General features: G+C 42.3%; 1 protein-coding gene across 2 annotated transcripts in view; it reads right to left on the bottom strand.

Moving 5' to 3' along the window:
- Positions 1-5252: 5252 nt before the first annotated feature.
- The window catches only part of SLC2A13 (solute carrier family 2 member 13), a 142785-nt gene continuing 130785 nt past the window's right edge, over positions 5253-17252 (bottom strand). Inside the window, exons 8-11 of one of the 2 annotated variants that reach the window (XM_057370047.1) lie at positions 12988-13109; positions 12715-12867; positions 11465-11593; positions 5253-8817 (exon numbers count right to left, since the gene is read on the bottom strand). In XM_057370047.1, the coding sequence (XP_057226030.1) occupies positions 8798-8817; positions 11465-11593; positions 12715-12867; positions 12988-13109 (424 nt within the window). In that variant the 3' untranslated portion in view covers positions 5253-8797. Of the gene's footprint in view, positions 8818-9345; positions 11594-12714; positions 12868-12987; positions 13110-17252 lie in introns of those variants that run through there. The other variant, XM_057370046.1, reaches the window with a different exon arrangement.

Here is a 17252-nt window from a genome sequence, read left to right as displayed (position 1 = left end):
TCCGCTGAAAATGCTACTGTAAACTTCAGTCAGAATCAGTTTTAATATGAAGGTGGTAAGCTTTTTCCTCTCTAAAATCAGCTCTAATTACAAGGAAAGTTTTTCTGGGCAAGCACCAACAGAAGTTTGTTCATTAATGGGCAGTTTGTTGCTAGGTGTTCTGCCAAGAGCCTCCACAAACTTCGTAGAAATTCTTATTTCATTTTCATGAAGGATTATCAGTATAGGAAATGAGAGGCTGAAGTCTTCATACAGGTGATCATTTCTCTGGCAGAAACTGTGAATTGGATTTTTAAGGGTTTTAGCACATAGCAGATAGAGGAGGGATGAGGTTTCCTGGAAAAAAATATTTAATGTTCTGTATCCAATGCCCAATCTGTCCCCACAAAAGTCAATGACCCTTCTGCAATGCTTCTTCAGCCTCTTGTCACTGACAGCCTCTGAAGGGTTAGAGGTGACAATCCCGGTCACCCAAATCAGAGCTTGCTTCTCCAGGGCTGGTGATGTGGAACTCCAGCCAGGTCTCCTGACTGAGCTGAATACTGAATGTTTGCCCCCTCTGCAACTACACTGCAGTGACTCCACACCCTGCTGGTGCTTGCCCTGGGTGTCACAACCCTTGGAATGTGAGCTCTCACACAGCACAGATGGCTGCAGGGGATGCTGATACACCAGCTCTGCCTGAGGTGATGGGGGACCTTGGGCCAAAAGGGAGGGGTGGAGGATGAGTGAGTCGASATAAGGCAGGAGGGTGAAAGAGTCCTGTTAAATAATTCAACAGAGCTGAGAGAAAACATGTCCAAATCAACCATTTGTGCACATTTGCAGAGAGAGCTGTGATTTATGTCACTGTGTCATACTCAGTACATGGGTGCTGGCCTGGCCCAAGGACCCAGAGCTGTGGCTGATCATATGATAAACCAATACATCTTATTACAGAAGTTTTACTTCATTTCCTGGGCTGGAGTCATTATTGGGAAACAGAAGGTCTGTAAGGAGCTTTGCTCTCCAGAGAAGCTGCATTCCCTGCAAACAAATGCATTTTTAGAGAACCCCAGYCCAGCTGAAGCTGGCCAAGTGCAGGCCCCACTCAGAGCAGGGCCAGCTGCAGCAGGGTACTTGGGGCCATGGCCAGCTGCTGTCACAGACACCCGGACTGGGGCTGGGGGAAYGAGCCATGCCAGGCAGGGCACTCCAGAGAAGCTGTGCCTGCTCACAGCAGCTGCTCCAGATGGAGGCAGCCACTGCTTGAGCCATTTCCTCCCTGTGCTGGGGGCAAGGCCCGAGCCTGGGGCTGGAGGAAGGGAGTTTAAGGCATATGGGGAGGGAGGCTGGTGCTGCCCTGCCCTGCTCCAACTCCTGGGAGCACAGCTCCTGTCCCTCCTGCCCCATTTCCATGCAGCAATGAAGAGCAGCAGCRTTTCACCCCAACACCAATTTGTCCCYRAGTGCCACAGCCACAGAGCCTTCTCTGGYAGCAYTGCAGCCTTGGGCTGCACTAAAGACAGGCACTCATCACTCATCACCGTGGGGTCCCAGTGCCCTCTGCATTTCCCTGGGAATCCCACCGACCACMAGGAAACTTGACATATAGAGATAATACAATCTCACCTGGTACCAGATGAGGGTGGTAGACAGCCTTCACCCAGCTTACAGAAACTTTGCTTGCTCTTGATTTTTTTTCCCATCATTTTTAGCAGCCCATTCGAGGAGAGCAGTGGGAACTCAAGCCCCYGATTAGCTCCAAAGCTGCATGGGGCAGCTGCCTCTCCCTCAGCCCCCTCAGCCAACCTGCAGGTTACAGTACCCCAAACACCAGGAGAAGCCACATGGCACCAGACTGACCCTGACAGCAGTCACATCTTGTGACAATCCAGTAACAGGGCACACTGTCGTGTCAGACATTCTGGACAATGAAGGAGCTCTCTGGAAGCAGTCAGACAGTTTTGATGCCATCTCACCATGAATATATTAAAACAAGCATCAATTTCATGGCCAGGCTTATTCCAAGACACCACTTCCCAGTGGGGATCCAGCCACCTGCTGCAGGTCCTGCCCCTTTAGGGATGGAGAAATCATTTGGCACTGCAGGATGGCTCCTTATGTGACTGCCAAMAGCCTCCCCTTGGCAACTCCAGCTGTGCTGAGTGACCCTGAGTGAAGGCTTCAGGCGGAAAATCTGTGCATGGGATTTGGTGAGGGCTGGCTGGGGACATGGAGTCTCACCAGCCTCAGCTGTGGAAAYGGCTTTGAGAAGAAGGAAAAGCTGTGGAGATGGGAAGGCTGAAAAAGCCAAATGTTAAGAAGAGCAGGATGTGCAGGCAGAGCAATCCTTGGCTCACCCTGTTCCTGTACCTTGTCACCAAGCATGAACCGGCAGATGCAGCTGGGAACAGAGAGCTGACCATGGTAATTGGGTCTAATTCTCCTTATATATGTGGTCTTGATAGATTAGGCAATAAACAAAGTGCCGTGCAGCACCCAAAAAGTGTGGAAAAAGAAAAGTAAAATTAAGCCTATGAATCTGAGTCCTGTAAAAAAAACAACCCCATCTTTTAGAGAGAAATTTGGTCCTTTAATCTGCTGCTTTCTCAGCCCAGTGCCATCTTCTGACTTTGCCTCCCTCTGCCCAGGACAGCTTGACACTGTCCCCTGTCATCATGTAGTGGTGGGGCACGACACCACGTCCCCCCACTCACACTTCACGAACCATCCTCCATCCCCTACTTCCTTCAGCCTCTGCTCAGGATTTGCTTTGTGTTCTTTCTGCTCCTGTTGCCTTGGCAACCTGATCCAGTCTCAGTTCCACACATCACCTTGATTATGAAGTTTAGCTAATCCAGCTCCCCCCTGCACTCAAACTGCTCATGTATCTCCAACCTCCTCCCTGATGAGCCCCCAGATTCTCACTGTTCTTTCAGGCATGGACCTTTCCCATCCCTTCAGCYCCCTTTCTTTACCTTTAATGATATATAAGTAACTTTCTTTCCAGTGGGAATGGACACACGATTCACTGCTTTTGTGAAAGTGGGAGGCCTTCATTTTGTCTTCTCACACCTGAGCCCCCTCAAGGGATAAGCTCCCTTGGCACCAGTGTGCAGCAGCTTCTACGGTCCTTACACTGTGCATTTTCCCTACATCTTTGTAAGGATCATTTATTCAACATGAGCTTCTGAAGAATGATAACAGAACAGGGCTAGTTTGGAAACCTTTCATTTCCCTGCACCTTTTCTACCTGCAAAAAAGTGCACCTGAGCCCCTTCCTGTGTAGTGTCGGTGTTAATGTGTTCCAAGACTTTGGGCAGGTTCATTTTGGATGTGTGCTCCTCTTCCTTCCTTCATACAATATATATCTTACTGCTCCATCTATGACACCCTGCTTTTCTTCTTGGCTTTAAGGATTCTGTTTGAGCTTTCATGGGATATCACAGCACCCAAAATCAGAGTGTGCTAGTTCTGAGGTTTCCCACATGAGAAGAACAGATGGATCCTTGTATCCTCCTGAAACCCAGACCCAAAAATCTTCTCTAAAAGTATCCAAGCAAATTAGCCTCACACAGCCCTCCAGATTTTTCTCTCGAAATCAAGTTGCAGAAAATATTCCTGACATATAGTTCAGCAGTTAACTCTTAAAAGGCAAAAACTTTCCAAACTTCATGTCTATGCAAAGCCTCTCAATCACACACACACATGCAGTTACCGGGTAGATCACAYATGTCAAACAAGTGTAAACTGGCCCTGGAGACAACAGCCCTGGGATGAGACTGAGGAACTGCTTATGGCAAATGTGTCTGACTGGTTCTTGATGGGCTGAATGTGTTCGTCTGTGAATCAGGAGAAGAGCTGAGATGTCATTTTGGGTCAAGCGGAAGTGAAACTGCAGCAGGTGAAGCACCCCAGTATGTTTGTGCAGGGAGCTCTGTGTGGATGGGGACAACTGGAGGGACACCAGCTCAGGGCATGATCAGCYGCAGGTCTCTTCAACAAGCCCAGAGCAACTCAGCAGGTGACCACTAAGATTAGAGAAAAAGGTCTTTATTTTAAGCTTAACTTTAGGTTCCCCACTTACTTCCCACCAACTGTAGGAGCCTTGAAAGAAGCACTTTGTGCCTTGCACAGAACCAAAGGCCACACAGCACGAGTGACTTTAGCTTGGATGGAGCAGCACCCAGCTCTGACACCAGGGGCATCTGATCCTGAAAATGCTCACAAAAATTTGGAGCAAGTACTGTTACTGCCTGTAGTTCATTCTACAGCAGGGAGAGTGTGTTTGGCAAAAAGCAATCCATCAGCAGTTGCTTTGTGACAGTAGCTGGAGCAGAGAGAGATGGGAAAAGGCAAAAAAAAAAAAAAAAGAGTGTTTAACAGCAGAGCCACCAGATTTTCATTATCCCACAAAGCTGCCAAGTGGTTTTGGTGACAAGTAATATGAACCGCAGTAACTCATCACCTTTATAAGCCCTATCTGCCAGAAGCCTAGAAACAGAAGCTATCAGTGCACAGTGATGTGATGAGCTGCCTCACTCCCCTCCTGGAGATAAGCCGTGCCACAGACACAGGATTGCTGAGCAGTSTCCCACTGCCAGCATCTCCCTGTTGGCTGTGATCCCTCTGATTCCTGGACCAAAAAGCTACAGCTCTGTCAGAGCCARCTCTGGATCTTGCCAGGATTCAATCGTTGTAACTGTGGTAGGTGGGGGTAATGGAACCATTTTCCACTTGTTCCTTTGGGGGAAAATCCTCTGTTACACTGGGGAGCACAGCCAGGGCAGCCCCAGCACAGCAMGGTCACGGTCACACTGCTCTTTGTTAATCATCAAACTGATTCCAGCCATTTTCTTAACAAAACACACAGAGTTAGGACATTTCCCCATTAGGAAAGGGCAACTCCTGCTCTTTTCCCAATCCATAATCAAATCTAATGGTACAAATTGCCGTAAAGAAACCAGTCTGTTTGAGCAGAGGACATTGCAAACCCGTGGCGAGACATRGGGACAGTTGGCAGCTGTGCACAGCTGCATTCTGCTCTTCAAACTGATCCTCCAGAAAGGAAGGAACACTTACCTGGTGTCACAGAACCAGTCTCTGATACAAAACACATCATATTAAGATTATATTCGAAGTTATTCTTACCCTTCGCTTATTTCAGGCACATCCACAGCATATCTGAGTTCATTTTGCTGAGGAAACCTGCAAGTCTAAAAGGTGACCCAAATAACCAAACAAATGAAACCTTGAGAAAAAWTCTGTAATTAAGTATCTCACCTTTTATTTTGTGAATTTACACTTCTGGCACTGACAATTCTTTGAAGATATTTATTTTTATGTAAAGACCAAACTTCATTAAAGCAATCAGAAGTCAATTAAATAATTTTACATCACTTAAGTTTCAGAAAATGTACAACACTTTCATACATTATAGGCTTGACTGGTTGGAAATGGAAATGGTGCATGTTTGACATGGTTAGGAAATGACTTGGACAACCCAGCAAATTGTTTTGCCAAAATCAATTTTGTACTAAATACCATAGCCTGTGCCCAGGGATTACAGTGTGCCTGTTGGCACCATGTGCACATTACTATTCAGCATGGAATTATTACTATCAATTTGGTCCCCAGYAACATCTCAAATATTCTACATGGCCTTTGTCACACAGAGATCCGGTTAACCATTCTTTGGAGGAGTGAGATTCACAATGGAAAACAAAGATGTGTCTCGTGCCACCTCCCAGCGATGTCCCGGACCAGCAGGACACGGAGCTCATGGAGAGTATCAAGCACATGAATAATCCTCTCAGTTTCATGGGGACTCCTGGAACACTTGAAATCAAACAAACAGCAGGCGTGCACTAGGCAGGGCCCGCAGTGTAACGCAGCATCCCAGCACCATGAAACCATCTCATTTCACACCTGCTGAGGATCCATGAAGTTTCTCCTGCAGAAGCCACGATGATGGTCATACATTCAGTCCTCTCCAAAGTTTGTGTAATGTTTAAGGCAGAAAGAGAAATTTGCCTTTATTTTAACACTTTGGAAACAGAAGGTTCCTTTAGAAATAGGTGGACAATATTCATAATTCATCAGTATGCTCCTTATTTATAAAAATGTGATGAAARGTCAAAGCAAATTTTGACAAAATGTTGCTCAACAAAATCAAGGAGTGTAACTGAACCAGAGTTKAAGCTTTAAAATTACATGTGACAGATAATTGACATGTAAAATCCTGTCTAGGGACAATGTGGAAAAGCAGGGATGAGATGAAGTCTGAACTCTTGAGGCCTGACTCTTGTCAAACTTCCCCTGGCATGAGTGAGCTCTACTGAAGCCAGTGAGTGAGCACCTCTGATGAGAGGTGTGAGAAAGATTAAAAACATGCCGCTGCTTCACACTAACAGGTCATTGTGGCTAAAGTATATTCTCATATACAGAACTCTGCAACACTATTAACACCCATTTACAAAACACTACAGTGATGGTTATTGGCACATAAAAAACTCCTTCTCTATATGAAAACATACACAAAATATATAAGAACTGCCTTTTTTCAGACTTTTAAAATCTATATATAGTTGCCTTTGAGGAATTTTAACCCCCAGGATCACAAACAACAATATTTCTTAAACAATGTTCACCTAGAATTTTACTGTGCTGACATTTGTAACACTGCCACAATCTAGACCACTTGTGGATTATGYTTAACTGTACTGTACACAAGGTGATGAAGATTGATAGAAAACCACTAGGATTTTTGCACAAAAATATGACTTGTTAAAATCCAGAGAACAATTGAGTCACTTTATAGGCAGCAGCTACATGTAAGCTGTAAATGTTACCCGCAATAAAAACACATTTTGCCATAAAGCACATATTGTGGCATTATCTGCTTCTGGCCTGGTACACAAAGCTTGATTTTCTTCCCAATGCAGAKGAATTGGTTTGGTTAGCTTGACTCTCTCAGGAAAAAAGTGCACACATATCTTACTCTTTAAAGTGCTTTGCAGAACTRTCTCTTCTGCCTTGATTTCTACCCCAAGATTACTCTCTGCTGTAAAGATTCTGCCTCTTTTGCAGTAGTGATGTTCAGCCAACAAAGCCCCTTATGCAGGTAAAATTTCAAGACAAGGATGCTAGAAGAGCCTTGATGTGTAGAAGTTGAAARCTGGGTAAAAAGCTGAGAAATACAGGGTCTGTCTTTCCTTGCCCCCTGAATGCCTGTGGGACTGCACCSAACACTCCCATGGCCTAAGGCAAGATGGTTGCTCAGGTTCTGTAGCAGCCCCTGAAGGTAAAAACTTCTCCCCAGTGCTCAGCCCAAGTGACTAAGAAGGGCAAAAGAGATTTCACCAAGGAAAAATGTGCTGGCTTTGGCAACTCCATTGCCACGTCCCCACCACTCCTATCCACAGCACCAAGCACAGTCCCTTGCCCCACCATCCTCAGCCCACAGGGCAGACAAGTCAGACACTGCTCCTGTTGGCAACAATAMCCATCTCTAATGAAACATGACTTTGCAGTGCTTTTGATGCATCATTTCTTTCTGCTCCTCTCCCAACCATAACTCCTACATGAGTGAAATACTGCATTACCAATCCATGCAAAAGTAAGTTGGTGTCRGAGAAAAGGTGATCCAGCCTTTCCTGCACCACAATTTCTGCCAGCATTKTCACTGCACCTCCCAAGGATACAACACCTGCCACAGTGGCCAATCCAAGGTGCCCCAAAGCAATGCAACTCCAGCCCTCCAAGTGACTCCTGGGCCTTACTTTGACTCTGCAACTATTTTCAAAACAAGTTTGGTTCTCTTGTTAAAAGATTATTTTGATCAATAAAGTGACAAGGGGAAGAAAAAAGTGGCAAATTATCTCATTACCACAACATATTTTGAATTTCAGCCTGCTGAACAAGCTAACATATGAAAACTAACATGAATTAAATTTAAAAATATTAAATATGCATCAGGACTTGTTTCTTTTATACTTCTTGTTAACTCACAACATGTAGAGTCAGTAGATAATTCAGAATTAAAATACCTCAAATTGTTGTGTATAATCAGTATGCCMAATTTTACCAGCAGTATTACTCAGGCACTCCTGATGCACAGAATACCTGAATTAAGTGTGCAGTCCTTGTGAAGAAACAAGTTCACATCTTCTGCAGTAAGCTTTCAATGAAAGAATATTGTGCTTAGACACATTATTTATGCTACTTCATAAATTAAAATCTTGTAACAAGAAATTATTCTGTTACACTGTATTTTTATTCTTTTATCTGCAACGTTAGTAAGTCTACCTTTAGCAAAAATCTCTTTAAACTTAAAATACACATAAATATAAAAAAATATTTGCAAAATAGAAACATTTATCTAATTTTCTTCATAAATTCTAAATGTTCACATATTCTAAAAATAAACCCCTAACAGTGTAAGATTAATTTGAAGTATCTGATCTCATTTTTAATACACATGATGCTTGGTACTATGTTCAGTGTTTCTAAGCTGTGGAATGTTGTAAAGCAACCCTAAAAGGAAGACTTAAACCAAGCTCTCTGTGAGCTCAGAACAGGGAGGGGCAGTAAAGCAGCCAATATTTTGTACCCTCATAGGCAGTAGCACTGAGGAATAAAACACGTTTCAATTGCTGTGTCTTGTGAGAAGGGACAGGGGATACAAACCTTCAGAAAACTGTTACCAGTGACACTGAACCTGTGTGAGAAAATGAGCCCAGTGCTGTACGCGACTGAGCACCGCTTTGGGAACRTCCATGAACCAAGACTGGCAGAGAGGGATGGTCTTCTGCTGCTAAAAAGCCCCAGCACTGCCTGCAAAACAGAAGAGGCTGCTGACCCTGTGACCATGACCTTTCKGGCAGCTCCAGTTGTGCCCAACACCTGCAGCAGTTTCCTGTCCCTGTGGTCAGCGCTGACACCGCGCTGGCATTGGGACACCGGGTCCCGCCTTGCTCCCACTCAGAAAACACGTCAAGCAAGGGAACATTCACAGGTGAAAGTGAGTGTGGGCTCGTGCTTTTGGGGTGATCAGAACACTAAGTCCCCATCCCCAGAAGGGCAGCAAATACCCACTTAAATCTACCAACTGCGTAAGCACAGGTTGGCTGTTACACACTATTCACACACTGCTCTAGGTAACTAATCTACTCTGAATATGGGTCTCCAAACATATTCATATATTTTGGTTTCAGAAAGAAATGAATTTGTCCTTAAAACAATTTTGTTCTTGTCTGTTCCAAGTTATCTCTTTTTCTCATTTCAAGTACTGCACCTTCWGTGCAGGCTTCAAAGAGGTCACAGCCTAACGGAGACATCCCGCAGCAGGGAATTTGTAGAGATCTGAGGACCTGAGCATTTTCAGTGGATAGGTCTGGAGATCTCAGCATTTCCTAGAGCTGGTGCTTTCAAGCATAAAAATATTGTGCGCTTAAAAGGGAGGCAAGATGGAAGGCATGAGAATCCAGCCCTCTCTCTGCTCAGGAGATGTTCAAGGTTGAGCTGCTCTTTGCAAAGATTCATTTGAAATTCCCTCTGTCCACTATGTTTTCCCTTTTAGCCCCTTTAGTCAAATCACAGAACGATGCTTTAAAAGGTTTTCTTTCCAAAAATATTTCTCTGATTACCAAAAAAGGAAAAAGAAAACAAATTACACCCAGTCCCTGAAGGTCAATAACAGGAGAATAAGAACTCCCCCCATAGAAGATTAGATAACATAAAGTCAGACTTCTTTAYGACAATAAAACCCCACATTATTCAACAAAAATAATTTAGTAACAAATGTTCAAGGCTTGGTTTTGATAGCAATCCTACATTAAAAATATTTTTCAACCCAAGAAAAACCCACAAACCAAATCTATAAAAGCTAATGAACCTAATGACTTCTTTAATCTTTACACAATGAAAAATAAACACATTTTTACCAAATAAATGGGTGTCAGCCCACAGGCAGAGGAATTTTTCTACATTCTTGCATGAAGCAAATATTTCAAAGATAAGAATTTGAGCTGTTGATTCTTTCAAACTCCTATCTTTGAAGACAAAGTAGTGAGGACAGGACAAGGGAAAAAAATAACATAATATTTTTATGTAGCTGCATAAAATTCAATTTGCCAAGGCAAGCAATCATGGCAGGCAAATAAAATACCATTCATATTTTCATTACCATGCTAAAGGCAGCCAAATTAGTTTTGTGCCTGGCATTTTCTTGACAAGTTTGCAATGCTTCAGTAAGGCAATTAATATGAGATGCAGGCTTCTGCCCATTGCTAATATTTCTCTTTAGATCCAGCAAGACAGCAGCTGACTAAGGAAATTTGAAGAAAAATATGCTGGGAGTCATTTACTCTGCACATATGGAGATAAACTGAAGGCAATAATTATTTACAAGCAAAAGGCACAGGAGGGATGACCACTGTGCATTTAGCAGCACAAACCCTCTCCCCTCCTTCTCCTTCTTGCAGCTAATGTTATTTTTGTGTTCAAAACGAGGCACAAAGCAGTATGTTCAAATGCTAAAATGGAAAACAAATATATTTTTTTTTAACTGAAGCCTCTACGTTGTACCTAGCAATATACACCAGTGCATTTGTACATGTGGCCACATACTGAGCTGTTTTCCTGCTGTCAGTAATTAATTTTGCCAGTTTCTCTCCCAAATGTAAACTCCCAACTGCAGTGTGCAATCAGGAGCAGCCATGGGTGGATAACCCGGTGTCACAGACACACAGCACCCTAGTGAACCCCCATCCAGGTGAGYACGGCTCTCTACTTGTTATCTCAAATAAATAATGGAAATTCTCATTGGGTAARTTTGGGAAATGTCCCCTCTGATGGAGACAGCAGGTATTTGTATTTTCCCAATCAGTTAAACCTTTTAAATGGTTACTGTTACAGCAGCTTATGCATCTGTCCTTCCTTGTACTGCACAGCAGAGCTACTTCCTAGGCCCCTGTGGGATGGGGATCTGACAGCTGTCAGCTGCTTTCTCATCAGCCACTCCATTATTTTAGCTTTTGTCAGTATTGGAGATAAGGACAGCCCCTGACCATCTAGGATAGCCTTCTGTATTCATCTGGTACAGTGCACCCTACAAAACACCCGGGGATGGAGCAGTGTCATACGCACTCRGTAAAGTCACATAATTGTGGAATTCAATCTCTTTTGGAAGCCATTGCTTTTAGTTATCAAGAAAACGCTAGCATATTGAATTTCCTCCCAAAAGGAGCATTTTTGAACATGAAGGCATTTTAAAATACGCAGTAGAAAGGAGAACCAGACCAGAAGCAGGGCAGTGAGGTCATCAGAGAGCTTCTTTTCCCCCAGAAGGCTTTTAAATGATTAAATACATCAGCAGCTGAAAATTATTCCACATCAGAAGCATCATTGTCAGAAAGATGGTAATTGCTTCCCTTCACCCGAATATACTCGATATACCTCCCTTCATCAGAATCTGACATACCACATGTACATAGCCTGTTTTCAAACAAAGATTCAATTTCCTCTAGTTTTTTCCCTTTAGTCTCAGGAAGGCAGCCGTAGATGAAAACCAGTCCCAAGGCAGCAAACCCTGCATAGAGGAAGAAGGCTCCTGCAATGTAAAACAATTGTCACAGTCAGTTACAGAGATTCTCATCCCTCCTCTGTGCCAGAGCAGAGGGAGTGACAGAAGCAGCAGGCTGTGGCTTCAAAGGAGTGTSTAAAAGCAAAGGCTGGAGCAGCAGGGTTACAACAATGAGCTGTGGGCTGTGGGTGTAGGAGGAGGACTCTTTATTGCCCCATTCCACAACAAAGCAAATTAACAAAGGCACTTCCAATTCACATGGAAGATAATAATACTCATCCTTTTCAGGCACGTCACTCTGCTATTAAAATAGACAGCAATTAGACAATCACATGCCCAATTTAAAAAAGCAGATATGAAAGGCAAGAGCTTTCTTAGTTTGTCTTGACAGTGAAGGACACATTAAGAAAACTCCTCAAAATTAAAAGCTCTAGCAAAAGAATGAGTCAGGATTAAAATAATGTTTGTGACTTCTACACGTAATTATTATTTAAAAGTGCTTTGTGGTGACAATTAATACTGAGAAAGAGCTTTCTCCTGCCCACAATCCACCATACCTAGAGGGGCAGAGCAGGTACCAAAGGACCAGCAAACATTTACCTAGTGTTGCTAGACTGATGGCTCAAAGGAATAACAAGTAGAGCTGAAAGGCTCTGTACTAGTAAGGATCTGAAGGTCACATCAACTCCCTGGCAGATTAATGGAATTTAAATGACTTTTACTGGAGTGGCTGAGCAGGAACCTGACAAACACTCCACAGGCTCCCACACACAGCACTTTATCAACAGCTGTATTTCTGCAAGTACCATCTGATACTGGCCTTGGATGCCACCATAAACTGGAAAACTGCAGATGCTGTCACCTGAAGTTGGAATCAGCATTATTTCACTAAGTCAAAAGTGGGTTTTTTCCAGTTCTTCTGTTTTAATCAGCTGTCTCGGTTCTCAGCTAAGGACAGAAATGTTTCTTAAGAAATCAAACACTAAGATCCAATCAGGTTATATCAGATCTCTAGTCTTGCTGAACCACAGTGGGTTGAGAACACTGCTTTGGCACTTCATACCAAAGCCAGTGGAGGGACCCAGAATCCAGAGAAAATCTGTGTGCCTATGGCAGTGCTGCACACATGGACACCTACTGTTACTTACCATAGTATGTCAGATATTCAGCTGTGTGCAGAAATGTCAGTGACACGAGTACATTGAAAACCCAGTTGACTCCAGAAGAACAGGCGTTTCCTGTACTTCTAGCCCAAAGTGGATAAATTTCAGAATTGACAGTCCAGGGCATAGGACCCATCCCTAGGAATTARGAAAAAAAAGAACAATCTGACTTTAGTGGCTGGACTCAAAAGTAAATTTAACATGTAGCGTCACTATTTGACATTTTAAACTTTTATGCAAAACCAAGTATTTTCTTACCAGGTGCAAAGAAAACCAAATACAAAATAAGGCCCAGAAGTGCTGTCCAAGAGTACGGAGTGGGGCAGAAATTGTACGCCCAAAACAAATCTTCCTTTTTGAATACAGTTTCATTTGAACACCTGAAAATCAACAAAAACCTTTTCATTAAAGAATTGTCAAGGCAATAGTTGACATCGCAACATAAACATCGCAAGTAAAAGCTGGCAAATGTACAAGAAAGACAAAAAAACTTAATGCCTGTCAATTTATCAAGATCTTCGAGCCAAGATCTACATTCAGAAATGTCTTTTTTTCTCAAGTCTGGTCTTAGGAAGACCAATCAGCAGAATATTCCTGAATTTAAACACTTGCCTTGCATTTACAGATCTCCTTCAAACAACCAGTCTTTACTACACAAGTGGTGATAGCAAAGCCAACAAGACCAATTCACAGGAATGTCACAGTGCAAAAACAGCTGCAGCAGCAGGAYTTCAAGCTAAAGACGCTGYACACAAAGATTTAAGGTYAGATGGAAGTTGGTYCTTCCATTACTGATGAACCAACTACATGCTGCACTCTTCAGGTGTAATCAGCAATGGAGTGTGCCAAGGCCAAGTGAAGTTAGAAAGAAAAGAGGTGTGTGTTTTCCTTCCTACACAGTGAAATAGTTTAGAAGGCAGCATTTGTAATTAGCTACTGAAAGAAAATATGTCTCCATTCCAAAGAACACGTGGAAATTCCGTATTTCAAGGAAGAAGTATAAGATTAGGTATTTCCCTCTGACTGCCAACAAACAATATAAAATATTTTAAAGGAATACTGGCAACTTCATTTTTTGTTACAATTTTTTTTAAATTAAYATTTKTATAAAGGAAGAAGTTATAAATGTAACTAGTGAAACTTTTCAGCTGTCACCACATCAATTGCTGGAGATGAAAAACCCCATATTTTYGTGAGAGAAAACTTAAGCAGACACTTCTCTTTCATATGCAAACAATGTTATTTACTTGAAAATAAGAAATCACAGAAAGCTGAACATCTGCCTGGGTTGTGATTTCCAGATCAGTTGAGCATTTATGTGAAGAATATGACCCTCTTGACAGTRGGGAAACCAGAATGAAGATACCTGCAACGGGCAATAGGTGGGCTATAAGTCGTGGAGATGGTGGAGCAACAGCCACCCTGAAATGCTTCAGGGTTGAACAGCAATGTGCTAAGCACTGATGAATGTGCCCACCACCACTCCTGGGGCAGGAATCTTCCTTATCCTGTCATTGATTAAAGGACAAYATTTAAAGCAGGATATCATGGTGAAGTCCCAGACCCAATTTCAGGACAGCTGGAAATCCAAAGTTCCAAAACATTCAAAAGGGAAAGGTTAACCCTACAAACAGTGGGAAAATGCATATCTAAAACCCTGGACAAACCCTAATGCTGCCTTTTTGCAGTAACCTGTAAGATTTGCAGTTCCACCTTGCACTTGAGCAGCAGCTGGTCAAGTGGAGAAATTCTGAACCCTTTAATTTGGGGCTGGCAATGCAGCCAGTATTGGTGCACACCTTTCCACCTTTCCACAGCTCTGCCTTGCTGAGCTCCCCTGGAAAGGTCAACTCATCCAGGGAATTGATTCATTTTCACTCTTGAGGTGAAAAACACACAGAAAACAGGTCAGCTGAACATCCCTCTCAAAGACACATCCTTYGTGCCTGGATACAGACTGCCCCACTGCAGGAACACAGGAGTGCTCAGTTTCATACCCTTTAACATCATCACTTTTGCTTCTTTTGCTGTAACTCAAATTTCATTTGCAGGTGTTTGCAATGAATACAAGCTGATGAGCACTTTTAAGCATCTTCATGCTGAGATTGATTTCTCCATTCTGCCCAGCCAGATTGGCAGCTCTGCAGAGAGGGCCTCACGCTTTCTCTCAGACAAAACTGTACACAAAGACATACTTGGTTTATTAYCCTGCATCCATCTCCATGAGCACAAACCAATGTGCTGATTCATGCAGACACAACTGCAGGCAGGTCAGCGTGTTTCCCTCCCCTGCCATCTCTCCCCAGTTGTGTCCTACTTTGGACAGAGTGGAACACAAATGATACAAGGGAMAGCCAGATGTCTCCAAAGCCTCCTGTGACTGAGCCCACTCATCTGTTCTCTGCTGTCTGCCCCAATAGGAAATTTTATTGCAAAAAAAGCAGATTCAGTGCAATGAAATGGGAAAAACGGCACTTGAGACTAGATTTAATAGAAACCTGGCAGTAATAAACTGTRCTTTGCTTATCCTCCAGTTGCAAACCAGCATGGTACACAGAGTAAAAGCAAAGACATCTGTATTTGCTGGCATCTTACAGTGCAGGGAATGTTAAAAAAATAACACTCCTTCAAGGCTGGAGATTTGTTCAAGCTCTATTACTGTGCTAATTCTACTGCTATACCACCTTTACTGTGAATTTCTTTGGCTATGTGTTTTCTACASGTTACTTAAGACACACATCAGTTCTAATTAGTAAAAGTCTGACCAATCAACAAGTGATGCAAAAATTTCAGCTGACTGGAAATAAATGAGAAGAGCAGTAGATTTCTGAATTACAAGCATTATATGCTCGGTTTCAAAATCACAGGGTCCATCCTCTATGAGATATGGTCTGAAGCTCAAAAGAACTAAAACTTTGCTCTCCATYTCTTTAAATTATCTTCATGTGACACATAAAAGAAGGTAAGGTAAAAAAAGAGTTGGGGGGTGGGTTCTATAATATTATTGCAAATAACAGGAGGATGAAACAGGATAAAACCATTTTCTTGGTAATTAATGTAAATTTTTCTAATTTTCAAGCCATTTCGGCTGTACAATAATTCTGAAGACAACACTGAAAATTCCAGCATGGGAAATGGCTGAACAAGACATAGCACAGGCACAAGACAGAGACCAATTTGATTTTCTTCTCAAATTTCCATTAATTTTTGCTCTGCTGTAGAATGAGGACTGTCTAGCCCTAAAGATACAGTTTTTTGCGGGAATTAATTGTTTCATTCTGAACAGTTCATATATTTTTAATATGAAAGCTGCTGGCTTCTCAWTGTCTCTAAGCCCTTCAGAAGCATCTTAAATGGATTTAGATCAAAAGTMTTAAAAGGTCAAAATTCAAATCAAGTCAGGCAAAGGAAATTACTTCTGCAGAAAATTGCTAATGTGATCGTCCATCTCTGTAAAATGCTTGTTGGAACAAGCATATTTCAAAATTACACATTCTGCTCTGAGATAAACTTTGACATCAGGTGGTGATGGCACAGAAAGATTTCATAGCTAATTCACAGTTTCACTAATCTCCCATTTCTTTGTTCTAACAAGAGTAAAACTACTTAAGGACTGCTCATATGCCAGATTTTTGTGCTTGGGTTATCAGGATGATGATAATCTACAATTTGCCAGTTTAAATCTCCAGCATAGCACAAATATATTTGTTTTACTAAATATGTCCTTTAAAAAGATTTTTAGTGTCTCCTGTGTAGAGTGCCAATTTTTAAATCCACTGAACAATATAAATTTATGCCAAGTTTTTTGACTTATGTTTTCATCTGAAGTCTGTCATGGAAAGGACAGAGGACAAAAGAGACATAATTTGAGTAGATGCTGTTTGGACAGAGGAAGGTTTTTGTGGATGATACTTGGGAACAACTAAGATTATTTATCCATAAGCAATTACTCATCCTGTAGAAAAATCTGGACCTCAACATTTGGGTTGGTTCTCATAACTTCAAGTCCCTCTTCTTCTGCTAAAGATATTTAGTTGTCCGAATAAACCCCCAACTATCTCAGAGGGCAGAATTTAACAAGATACCAGATGAACTGTAAAATAACTTGGTGGTAGTTAGAAATGTAACTAAGGAGAACTTTGGAAACCGCCYCTACCCTGTCCATCAGAGGCCTCTCAAATCCACCCATGTACATCCAAAATAGTTACATTAGCACAACCCATAGAAACCAGTTAAACYATGAGATATGGTWTCACTATAAATCAGCATATTCTGAYWYAAAGAAAAATCCCTGCTCCTTTTTTATACATGTGGCAAGATGCTGTCTAAAGTATCAAGCAACTTTTCACCTGAAGGTGAACAGATTAATTTAAACCTGACTAATGTCTGAACCAATAATTCCTAAGCTTTCTCAAAGCTTTCCCTAGCTACAGTCATCTGTGCCTCAGAGGTTCCACATCTCTCTAGAGAAGTTTGCTTTATCACTTTGACTTTATGGTTTACACAGAGAAAGAATTCATCCA

This window comes from Malurus melanocephalus, unplaced genomic scaffold (assembly GCF_030028575.1).
Source record: "Malurus melanocephalus ecotype Western Australia unplaced genomic scaffold, MMel_1.1 scaffold_118, whole genome shotgun sequence".
In the NCBI taxonomy this organism is placed as follows: domain Eukaryota; kingdom Metazoa; phylum Chordata; class Aves; order Passeriformes; family Maluridae; genus Malurus; species Malurus melanocephalus.
Note: the sequence above shows the minus strand (reverse complement) of the source record. Positions and strands in the feature narration are given on the sequence as shown.